Consider the following 12,221-nt stretch of genomic DNA (forward strand, 5'->3'; position numbering starts at 1 on the left):
CTAGTCAGTATGACAGTGCCTACTGAAAATGGGTAAAGATGGCGGTGCCCGGGATGTAGTGTTTTGAGGGGTGAACCGATCGGGTGCCGGAGATGCTAGGGATAGGGGTCTCCTGGCTGAACAGTCCGGTGGTGGTGCAGAACGGCGACGCCCGTCCGGGTGAGCGGACGAGCACCGCCGGCGCATGATGGCGGGCTGCGTGTGCCTGGGGAGGAGGTGTAGCGGTGTAGGTTCGTGACACCAGGGACCGCACTCCTCCTCCGTTAAGGAGACTTACCTCCCTGTCGTCTCGACGGCGCCTCGGTGTCCCCTTGCCGGCCTCAGCTTGATTGGAGTCCTCTCGTCTGTGACTGGTGCTTCCGGGTCACGTGAGCTGTCTTCGGCTGGTTAGTGATGAACACTGTGGTGGGGGGTGGTGCGCGCACTGATAGATGGCTCCTGGTCACTCTCCATAGAATATAATGAAGGTGTGGAAGGCTGCAACGCGTTTCGACCCTCTAGGGGTCTCCTTCTAGGCAGTGGAGTATGGGAGAACTCTGTATGAAGAGACTTAATAAAGTGAGTTGAATGTCCCGCCTTCTTTCTGATAGGTTGCTAGACATCTCATTAAACTGGTGATTGTTCATGATGTGCATAGATTGGTTAAAGGACTCGTCAATCAGAAGCACAGGTGGTAATAATGAACTGTGTGTGTGCCAAAAAACATGTTGTGGGAGGTGCTCACAACTTGACAGTACAAATATTAAGCTGAATAGTGCACTAAGGGCCTGATTCAGAGCCGCTCGTAAGCGGCCGCTCGTTCGCTCCGAGCGATGTTTGCCCAACTGCGCATGCGTACGGATCGTTATACGTATGCGCGAACCAGTCAGTGCGGCCGAAAATCGTTTGTTCGCTAAATAGCGAATGCCTGCTAATATGAGTGACAAGAGGAGGCGTATGTGGGTGGTAACAGGGGAAGGTGCTTGAAAACGGGGAGTGGAAATCAGAACGCAGGCGTGCGTAAAGGTAAAAATGGGCGTTTTAAGGGTGTGCATAATTACTACTGGAGTGTCATTGACCACGTCACTGGGTTATTTTATAGCCAGAACTGCTCGCAAATTTGTGGTAGCAAACACCAGCCCCAAGAATAGCGAGCAGTTCATACGCTGTTCGATGTACTCGATTAATCTATTAAATAGCGGACATGACGTATGGTGCGAGCGGCCAGGGGGCATCTTTTTCAAAATTACAACCGCAAGTTTTGTTCGCTCGTTCAGACATAGAGGCGTCAACAGACCGCAAAGAGCGAACGGTTCATTTGAATAGCCACCCCTTTTTGTTGAACGAACGACCGCAAATAGCGACCGGCTCTGAATCAGGCCCTAACTTCAGTGTAATTAAATTGTTAGTTGCACTCAAAACAGAAGGTGTAACAATGACTCTTATTCATCACCATGTGCTCATTGTGACATTCACAACTCTGCACAATCATTCCTTTTCATCCTACGAACTGGGTTTCACAGGTCCTCTGCACTGTGACACTATCGATTTCTATTTTAATTTTATGTTGCCAATAAACTACCTCAATACAACATTGATACTGAATCGACATTCATTCACTATAGAAGGGGGTCATTTGAGCGCACTTACTATCCCTAAATCATTGATTACCCACAGGAGGTTAGACACCCTTCTTTGTAAGTGCAGCTCCCCACAGTCCAGTGCGCAATTTTTACTTTGTTATTATATCCATATCCAGTTGTCTATTAATCAATTGCTGCAAGGACTATTACACATATCTATAGATGGGATCCTTGACAAACAGAGATACCAGGGAACATAAAGCAGCCACTTTTTTCTCCCAACTTAACAGTCAAGGCACACTTACAAACAACATAGACGATTTCTTTACAACATTCACCAAATTGGAAAAACTGTAGCACAAGAAAAACAAACTGTGGTGGGACACACAAACCCTTAAATGGTATCAAAGTAACAGAATAATACCTAAAGGACTTAAAATTAAAAAAACACCATCTAGTTATATCAACAACACTGAGTGTGTAAACAAATGGGATACCGTTATACAAGAATGTTCACAAAAACTCATTCAACTACTTATTGAGACACACACACACACACACACACACACACAACGGCTATCTCAATGAAATGAGGAAATACAACAGTCAAATACACTTTTGACACCACATGAGAATGATGCAGAATTTCATAAACTTATAGAGTTAACCCTAAACAAACTGAATAAGGGAGAAGATAAAATCATCTCTATAAAAAAGAAGAAAATACTTAGAGACAAACTTGGGCCAATCAAAAAAACGACTAAGCATAGACCCATTGGAATCAATCCCATATCCAACAAGGGATTTCCAATCAACGATTCCAAACATAAGGAACACACTCCCAAACATACTATAAAGCAAACAAAGACAACCCCAATCTACAAAAGGCTAAACTTAACCTATCAAGAATACCAGACCAAACTCCACACAAAAGACAAATATTACACCAGCAGGCGTAACGTCAACTTTTACAATACACCAACGGTTTTATCGGTCTCAGATATCAGTTCTATTAGTGAAGATTCTTTTTCAACACACTGCCTAGAAGAATTCCCTGAGCACCAGCTTGCGAGACATTCACTAGAGAGAGGCTGGCTAGAATTAGCACCAGAACTCCTAGACCTAAGCATTAATGACACTAATACTCTGAACAAACTTAACAGTGAGATTGACCCACAAAGCATCAATAACACCAACAATCCTGATACTATTCCACCATCCACGACACACAACTCATCATGTGTATACCATTTTTTAGAACAGATAGGCCTACCACCGAATCCCCCACCCAAACAAACAAAAAGAAAATTAGAAGAGGATGCAGGGGAGGAGAGGGAGTCAAAAAGGCCAGATCAAGGAGCAAACACGAATCAGAACTAGGTAACGGGATAGCCAATTTCCATTAACCAATGACCATATTTCCATTCTACACAAAGGACTCAAGTTTCCCCCGACTAAAGATCTGGACAGATTCAAACACCTACTTAGACATCCATAAGTTCGCTAGAAAATTAACCCTCCAACGTTTTTTCCAACAACCACCATTGCCCCACCACCTTCCAACTCCTGAACGATACCTACACACTGAACTCAAACCGCCATCTAAATTTTACCCAGTACAAGCAACAGGTAATCACATTTCCACATTCACCAATCTATTGGTACAAGATCTAGGCAAACTCAGTGACAACACATTCAAACACAAACGGTACAACATAACAAAAGCGGAACATAAAGCACTAGAAGAACTTAAAACAAACACAGACCTAGTAATCAAACGAGCCGATAAGGGGGGAGGTATAGTTATTATGAACAAAACAGATTATATTAAAGAATCACACAGAATCCTCCAGGACAAGACCACATATCAAACTCTAAAAAAGGATCCAACCAAACAGTACCAACAAGAATTACACACATTATTGCAAGAAGGCCTACAAGAGGGCATACTTAATACTAACGAATATGATTTTTTGAACAAAACACATCCCATTATCCCAGTCTTCTATCATCTTCCTAAAATTCATAGAGACAACATTAATCCACCAGGTCGACCTATAGTATCCGGCATAAACTCACTCACTTCCAACCTTTCCGAATACATAGACATCTATTTACAACCATACGTCAAACAACAGAAATCATACTTTCAAGACACCACCAGTATCCTTAACAAACTAACACAAATAACATGGGACCAAGACTTTTGGCTGGCAACTAGTGACGTCACCAGCCTTTATTCAGTCATCAGACATAATCAAGGAATCGAAAGTACCAAATACTTTTTAGATCAGGACCCAACCATGACCCCAGCACAGTCTGATTTCATCCTCAAAAGCATTGCCTTTATCCTATCACACAACTACCTCTGGCTTGAAGACCAGTTCTATCTACAAATCACTGGCACAGCTATGGGGACGAGGTTTGCGCCGAATTATGCGAACCTCCATATGAGCCATTGGGAAGACAACTCCATCTGGTCTAACCATGACTTTGGCGCAAACCTCGTCCTCTGGACGCGATACATACTGTAGATGACATCTTCATTTGGAAAGGGGACGAAGAATCCCTCTTATCCTTCATTCGACACATTAATAACAACACCTACAAATTATCTTTCACAACCAATTACAGCAAAACCGGTGTGGAATTCCTTGATTTGAACATTTTCGTTGATAAAAACCACATACATACCAAAATATACAGCAAACAAGTAGATGTGAATAGTTTCAGTTTAGCCACAAGCAGTTATCATCCCAGCTGGTTAAACGGAATACCCACAGGACAATTTAAAAGAATACGACGCAATTGTTCCAAATTGACTGACTATGAGACACAAGGCAATCTAATCAAAACGCAACTATAAAAGAAGCAGACAGAGGCCCACTTCTAAAATACAAAAATAAAAAATCAACTACAGATACTGATAAGATATTCTTCACAAGTCAGTATAACAGTCAAGCACGTGATATTAAGAAAATATTGAACAAACATTGGCCCATACTTTTGGGGGACGATATTTTAGGCACCTCCTTACCTCCCAAACCCAATATAGTATTTCGTAAAGCCCCAGATTTGAGAACCAAATTAGTGAAGAATCACCTAGCACCATCAGCTTCGCAACAACACACACTCACTGACATTTGGAAACAGAAGACACCGGGACATAAAGGGGGAGGGTTCTACTATTGTGGGACCTGCCAGGCATGTATCACTACCAGTAAAAGAAGCACCATGCCCATTAAGACAATACAGTCGACAAGTAACAATACAATGTTCAAGATACAAGAAAACTTGACATGTAACACCAAAGGTGTGATTTACCTGCTGCAATGCCCCTGCCCATTACAATACATAGGGATAACCATCCATCCATTTAAAACCAGGTTAAATGAACATATGCGCAACATCAGGAAAGGTTACGTAGAGCACCCCATCTCCATGCATTTTAAAACCCACCACGATTCAGACCCCAAGGTTCTTTACTTTGCTGCACTGAAGTCAGTTAAACCTAATTGGAGAGGTGGTGACTACATTAAACAGATTAATAAAGTAGAGTTACGCATCATGATCAACATGGGATCACTTCACCCACAGGGACTCAACCGTGACAATGAAATTAGATCTATCATCTGTGACCAATAACATTATTACTCTTAATATTAAATAGGTTCTTATTATGTGAACCCGTTGGACCACTCAGCCCCACGGGTTTTCATGAGTTAATCAGTTATTACAGTAATCCTCTAATATTGTTATCAAATATTTATCTAGCATCAGTACCACTGTGCTCCCAAATCAATATAGGTTTCTAGCATTTATCCACCAGCCCCTAACAATTTCTTACCCTATTATGGCTTATTTATCAGGTTTCATTTTTTAAAATTTTTATTTTAATTACCCTATTTTATTTTATGTTACATCTTTTTTCACTTTATTTCATCATCAATCATCATAATCATTGTTAAACCTTCTGTTTTGAGTGCAACTAACAATTTAATTACACTGAAGTTAGTGCACTATTCAGCTTAATATTTGTACTGTCAAGTTATGAGCACCTCCCACGACATTTTTTTTGGCACACACAGTTCATTATTACCACCTGTGCTTCTGATTGACGAGTCCTTTACCCAATCTATGCACATCATGAACAATCACCAGTTTAATGAGATGTCTAGCAACCTATCAGAAAGAAGGCGGGACATTCACCTCACTATATTATGTCTCTTCATACAGAGTTCTCCCATACTCCACTGCCTAGAAGAAGACCCCTAGAGGGTCGAAACGCATTGCAGCCTTCCACACCTTCATTATACTCTACGGAAAGTGACCAGGAGCCATCTATCAGTGCGAGCACCACCCCCCACCACAGCGTTCATCACTAACCAGCCGAAGACAGCTCACGTGACCCGGAAGCACCAGCCACAGACGAGAGGACTCCAATCAAGCTGAGGCCAGCAATGGGACACCGAGGCGCCGTCGAGACGACAGGGAGGTAAGTCTCCTTAATGGAGGAGGAGTGCGGTCCCTGGTGTCACAAACCTACACCGCTACACCTCCACCCCAGGCACACGCAGCCCGCCATCGTGCGCCGGCAGTGCTCGTCCGCTCACCCGGACGGGCTTTGCCGTTCCGCACCACCACCGGACTGTTCAGCCAGGAGACCCCTATCCCTAGCATCTCCGGCACCCGATCAGTCACCCCTCAGAACACTACATCCCGGGCACCGCCATCTTTACCCATTTTCAGCAGGCACTGTCATACTGACTAGCGGGACGCCGCAGTCAGCATCATTACTCACCTATTGACTGAGCTACGTTGCTCCCTCCTACCCTGGTCACACACTCCCAATATATCTATAAGACTCTTATTCATCACCATGTGCTCATTGTGACATTCACAACTCTGCACAATCATTCCTTTTCATCCTACAAACTGGGTTTCACAGGTCCTCTGCACTGTGACACTATTGATTTTTAATTTTATGTTGCCAATAAACTACCTCAATACAACATTGATACTGAATTGACATTCATTCACTATAGAAGGGGGTCATTTGAGCGCACTTACCATCCCTAAATCATTGATATCCTTGCAGAAGATGGTTTCCGAACCCTTAGCATAGTTTGCACTACAGAGCTGGAAAACCCCCTGGACCTTAACATGGCCGTCTCAACAGCCACGCCGTCAAAGACAGCCGAGTCAGGTCCAGGTGAAGACAAGGACCCTGTGACAGTAGGTCCGGTCGTAACGGCAACCGCAGAGAAATGTCCACGGACAGCTCCTGGAGGTCTGAGAACCAGTGCCGCCTGGGCCACGTGGGAGCTATCAACAGGAGCATCCCTCCTTCCTGTTTGAATTTCCGGATTACCCGTGGAAGGGAAAACGGAGGAAATAGATAAGCAAACCGGAACGTCCACTGGACGGACAGAGCATCCACCAGAGACGCCTTTTCGTCTCTTGCTCGAGACCCGTACACCGGCAACTTGTTGTTGTGCCGGGACGCCATGAGGTCGATCTCTGGAAGACCCCACCTGTCCACCAGAAGTTGAAATACGTCCTGGTGCAGAGACCATTCACCCGGATGAACGTCCTGGCGACTGAGAAAGTCCGCCTCCCAGTTCAGGACTCCCGGAATGAATACTGCTGATATGGCCGGGAGATTGCGCTCCGCCCAAACCAGGATTCGGGACACCTCTACGAGTGCCGCCCGACTTCGGGTTCCTCCTTGCCGACTTATGTAGGCCACGGTGGTGGCGTTGTCCGACTGGACCTGCACGGGGTGACCTTGGAGAACCCGATGTGCCTGCTGGAGAGCATTGAAAACCGCGCGGAGATCCAAGATGTTTATTGGAAGCTCTGTTTCCGCCTGAGTCCGTCTGCCCTGGAACAAGTGTGGACCCGTGACTGCTCCCCAGCCCCGAAGGCTGGCGTCCGTTGTCAACAGGACCCAATTTGCCACCCAGAATAGACGACCCTTGTTGAGATGGGTCGTCTGCAACCACCAGGCTAGGGACAGGCCAACCTCCGGAGTGAGCACCATCGTCTGGGACTTTAGACTCTGAGGCAGTCCATTCCATTTGGACAGGATCAATTGCTGCAGAGGTCTGGAGTGAAACTGGGCATATTCCACCATGTCGAATACTGACACCATGGAGCCCAGTAACCTCATCGCTGAGTGCAGAGAAACACGGCGACTCTGCAGACAACTGCGCACCCTCAACTGTAAGGCAGAGATCTTTTCCCCCGTCAAAGATCCTTTGCTGTCTGGAGTCCAATAAGGCTCCGAGGTGTAGAATCCTCTGAGACGGGATCAGGGTAGACTTCTGCCAGTTTATTAACCAGCCGTGGAGATCCTGCTACCAACAGAAGGTCGTCTAGGTACGGCAACATGCGGACTCCCTGCAGCCACAGGGAAGCCGCCATGATCGCCATAACCTTGGTGAACACACGTGGTGCTGTCGCCAGGCCAAAAGGTAAAGCCCGGAACTGGAAGTGGTCGTTGCGGATTGCAAACCTGAGGAACTGTTGATGGCGTAAAAGAATAGGGACATGCAGGTAGGCGTCCTGTATATCCAACGACACCATGTAATCCCCAGGTTCCAGGGCCAGAATGATGGACCCTAGGGTCTCAATCCGAAACTTCGGCACCCGCAAGGACTTGTTGAGAGCTTTGAGGTTGAGGATCGGACAGTACGACCCATTGGGTTTCTGCACCAAAAACAGAGTGGAATAGAAACCCTGGCCCCTCTGGGAGAATGGAACAGGCACTATAACTCCAGCCTGAAGCATAGTGTGCAAAACCTTCCGCAGTTCTGTGGCTTTGTTCCGGTCTGATGGAAGACCCATGGTGAAGAATCGGGATGGGGGCCTCTGCCGAAAGGAGAGGGCATACCCGTGAGAAACCACCTCGTGAACCCAATTGTCTGTCGTGGTAACTGACCAACACAGGGCGAACTGCAGCAGGCGGCCTCCCACTTTGGGATCCCCCAAAGGGAGGCCGGGACCGTCAGGCCACAGGCTTGTCATCTGACTTAGGGACCGGACGTCTGGTACTCCAGGCCTGTTTCCATGGCTTGGCTGATTTTTTGGGGCCAGCCTGTCGGGGAAAAGACTGTGCTTTAGGCCTACCCTGGGCCCTGTAAGGCCGAAAGGATGACGTACCTGAGCTGGACGGAACTGCAGCAGACGGGAGACATGCCGATTTGGCTGCCGCCAGCGTGGCTACAATTTGGTCCAGATCCGGACCAAATAGGACTTCTCCATTAAAAGGCAAAGCTTCCAAGCCCTTTTTGGAATCAGCGTCCGCCTTCCAAGATCGCAACCATAAGGTGCAACGAGCAGCTACAGCTGCTGAAGAAATCCAAGAAGTTAGGGTACTGATATCCAAAGCCTCTTCATTGATTTAAGTGGCTGAATCCCGGAGATTGCCCACCAACTCGGTCTGTTCAGACGAACAGTCGGAATCCAAAGACGCCTCCAAACTATCCGCCCAGCGCTCCATAGCTCTGGCTACCCAACAAATGGCCATAGCCGGCCTGGCTGCCCCCCCCGCAAGGGAATAAACGGACTTTAGGCAGATCTCCACCTTACGGTCCGTAGCATCCTTCAAGGAGGACATGGAGGGCATGGGCAACGTGTCACGTCAGACCAGGCGTGTCACATGAGAATCCACCTGTGGTGGGGATTCCCACTTAGAAAAATAATTGTCCGCAAACGGGTAAGCCACCGCCAAGCGTCTCTGAGGCTGATACCATTTACCAGGGTGTTTCCACGCCTCCTCTAAATGGTCTACTGACCCGAAAGAGGAAACACTGTGGCGTCACCCTTAATACCCTTAAAAAAGGCATATTTTGACTTGGACACCGGAGGATCTTCATACTCAATCACTAAAGCCGTGCGGACTGCCCGAATAAATCCAGAAATATAAACCTTGGACTTAGCGTCTGACTCTTTAGTACGGAGAGGTTCTTGGTCAGAAAGATCCAGAATCTCCCCATCATCAGAGGTCCCGTCGTCATCCTCATAAGGAGCGGACAAAGATGCCACCGGCCGCTTATGTGGCTGCAACACAGACTCCCCTTGTAACACGTCCGACAAATGCTGTACAGAACTTGTCAGTGAATTAACCCACGCAGGCTCCTGAGAGACCTAGGGAGGGGAAATAGGGAGACTGTGGGGTACCATCAATTGTCTCGGGAAACCCTGCATGGGTGACGACACAACTGACTATTGGGACAATCCCATCTGTGAAAACGCAGGCTGCGGAGCTAACTGGCCCACTAGGGTTGTAAGCGCTGTGGCGAAACAAGCCCAGGGCGGTTCCTGTACCGGAGCCGTGACAGTAATTGGCAGCGCCAATAAATAACACTGCCGACATAGCCCCTCCGCGTTACCCTCCCCCTCCGCTATTGGTACCTTACACGTAGTACACATAAGCTGGAGAGAAAAGTCACTCTCAGACATGATGGTAAGTATGTGACCCCTCTCACTGAGACTTTATGGGAGAACCACCCTGCAATCACCGCACCGCAAGGGCTTTAGCAGAAGAAGAGCAGGGACAGGGAAATGGCTGACAGTAGAAAGTGAGAGTACAGGCAGCAGACGCTAGAAGAAGTCACACACTATGCAAAGAAATCAATTCCTGCACTATCAGCGCTGATCCTCAACTACACAGACACAGAGCCTGGTAGGACACAGCGCTGCATACACAGACCTGTTACCAACGGAGGAGAGGTATGCCGGGGGACCCAGACCACGATGCCACCGATCATCAGTGTCCAGCAGTGCTCACCATGCTTCAGCAAAGATGGCCACCGAGGAGCAGAGAGGAGGCCGACTGGGGGAGGAGCGCTGCCACAGGGCCAGTCAGCAGATGCAGAGTGGGCTGTGTGCAGCGGGGGAGGTGCCGGCTGTGTACAGGGAAGGCGCGCTCCCCTGGCATGCAATTAACCCCTGGGACACCGCAGCGCTACAGCTCAGCCACAGTCCGCTGTCCCAGGGGGGTATTGGAAGCGCAGGTTAGTTACCTGGCTCCACGCTGCAGCCAGTTCCCAGGGAGCCCCCTACCTGGGGACTCTGGACTATGTGCTCAGCAGGGACCCACCGCGGGACCCCGCTGCCCCCTTGAATCCGGTCATGGTACCAAACATCCGGGGCACCGCTAGCTGTGACCCAAGATGCTTACCAGCATCCCCGGATCAGTACCGGCGTTCTGGTACCGGCGGGGGTGTAGGGAAGACAGCATGGACGTCAGCATTGACTGTCCATGCTGTACTTCCAGATGAGCAGCCACAGCTGCTTACGAAGAAACTTCAGGGGCTAACCTTAGCCCCCCTCTAAACAGGTGCACCCGACTCCGAGCCGGGCACCAACGAAAACAGATGCCTTGGCCCGGGGGCGGGGTATAGGAGGGTGACCCTAGTGCATCCTGGGAGGCTGAAAACTTTTAACTCTATGGTGCCCGATGCCAGACGTCATCACCTATACCCCCAAGGTAGCCTGTGGATACCCTATGGACCCTGATGTAGAAATGTGCAGGACACAGATGAGTAAGCATTACCTGAATCTGGGGTGTCCTGAAGGCCACTTGAAATGATGCTTCTTACGCAGGTGAACAGTGAGGTTGTTCCCACGAGTGAAGCATTTCTCACAGACGTGACATTTGTACCTGGGAGCTGAATCACCCTAAACAATTAAAAAGGAAGACAAATCAACGGGTGTTGTGAACAAGTAATAAACCATTTTACACTTCATAATATGGCCAAGTTATGATATACAAATTAAAAGTTATGGTAGACTTACCTTTGTTAACTCTATTTCTTCGAAGTCCATAGAATCCACAGGGATACCATGGGGTGTGTGGTTGGAGTGATCCGGGCACCAAACAGTTAAGCTGCATACACACACACACACACGATTTAGTAAATGATTGTTTTTAGTAAACGATTTTCGATCATTTTTGAAGGGAAAAATTAACGAAAATAGTTTACTAAAATCGTTCATTTACTAAATGTAATGAACGATTTTTTTTAACTACAAACGATTTTTGCATATTACCTTACTGAAAATCGTTGAGTTGGTCAGTCTGACTGAACTACAAACGTGGACGCCCATGAACGATAATCGTTCATCATTTTAACTCAGAAAGTTAACAATTTTTTTAAAAAATTTAAAGATTAACGATATCGTTATCGATAATCGTTCAAAAAATTGTTGTGTGTGTATGCACCTTTAAGCTTTAGCTTCCTGGATGCCTCGGTCATCCTCGATGTACACCCCACCCCCAGCCATAGGCAGTTTTGTAAATACGACCCCAGGCAGGAACAGGAAAGAGAAACACTCTCCCAGAAGATGAAGGAATCATCTTCTTCGAAGTCCATAGGATCCACAGGGTTCCCAACCTGAGGCACCTAACCTCATTGGGTATTTTTTCCCTTGATCACCGTTTCCTTCATCTTTTTTAAGAGGGATGACTCAAGAGCCATGCCGTCAAAGACAGCCGAAGTAAGTCCGGGTGCAGGCAAGGGCCCTGCATCAACAGGTCCTGCCGTAGAGGAAGTGGAATGGAAACGTCTATGGAGAGACTCCGTAGGTCAGTGAACCAATGTCGCCTGGGACCGGATCAGATTATACTGTCCGTTCCTCCGGGAAAGGATC

General features: G+C 47.3%; 1 protein-coding gene across 1 annotated transcript in view; it reads right to left on the bottom strand.

Moving 5' to 3' along the window:
- HINFP (histone H4 transcription factor) overlaps positions 1-12,221 on the bottom strand; it is a 65,139-nt gene that overhangs the window by 20,396 nt on the left and 32,522 nt on the right. The window contains exon 8 of the mRNA XM_088443822.1: positions 11,125-11,249. Within this exon, the coding sequence (XP_088299948.1) occupies positions 11,125-11,249 (125 nt within the window). The remainder of the gene's footprint in view (positions 1-11,124; positions 11,250-12,221) is intronic.

This window comes from Taudactylus pleione, unplaced genomic scaffold (assembly GCF_031769625.1).
Source record: "Taudactylus pleione unplaced genomic scaffold, aTauple2 ptg000334l, whole genome shotgun sequence".
Classification (NCBI taxonomy): Eukaryota; Metazoa; Chordata; class Amphibia; order Anura; family Myobatrachidae; genus Taudactylus; species Taudactylus pleione.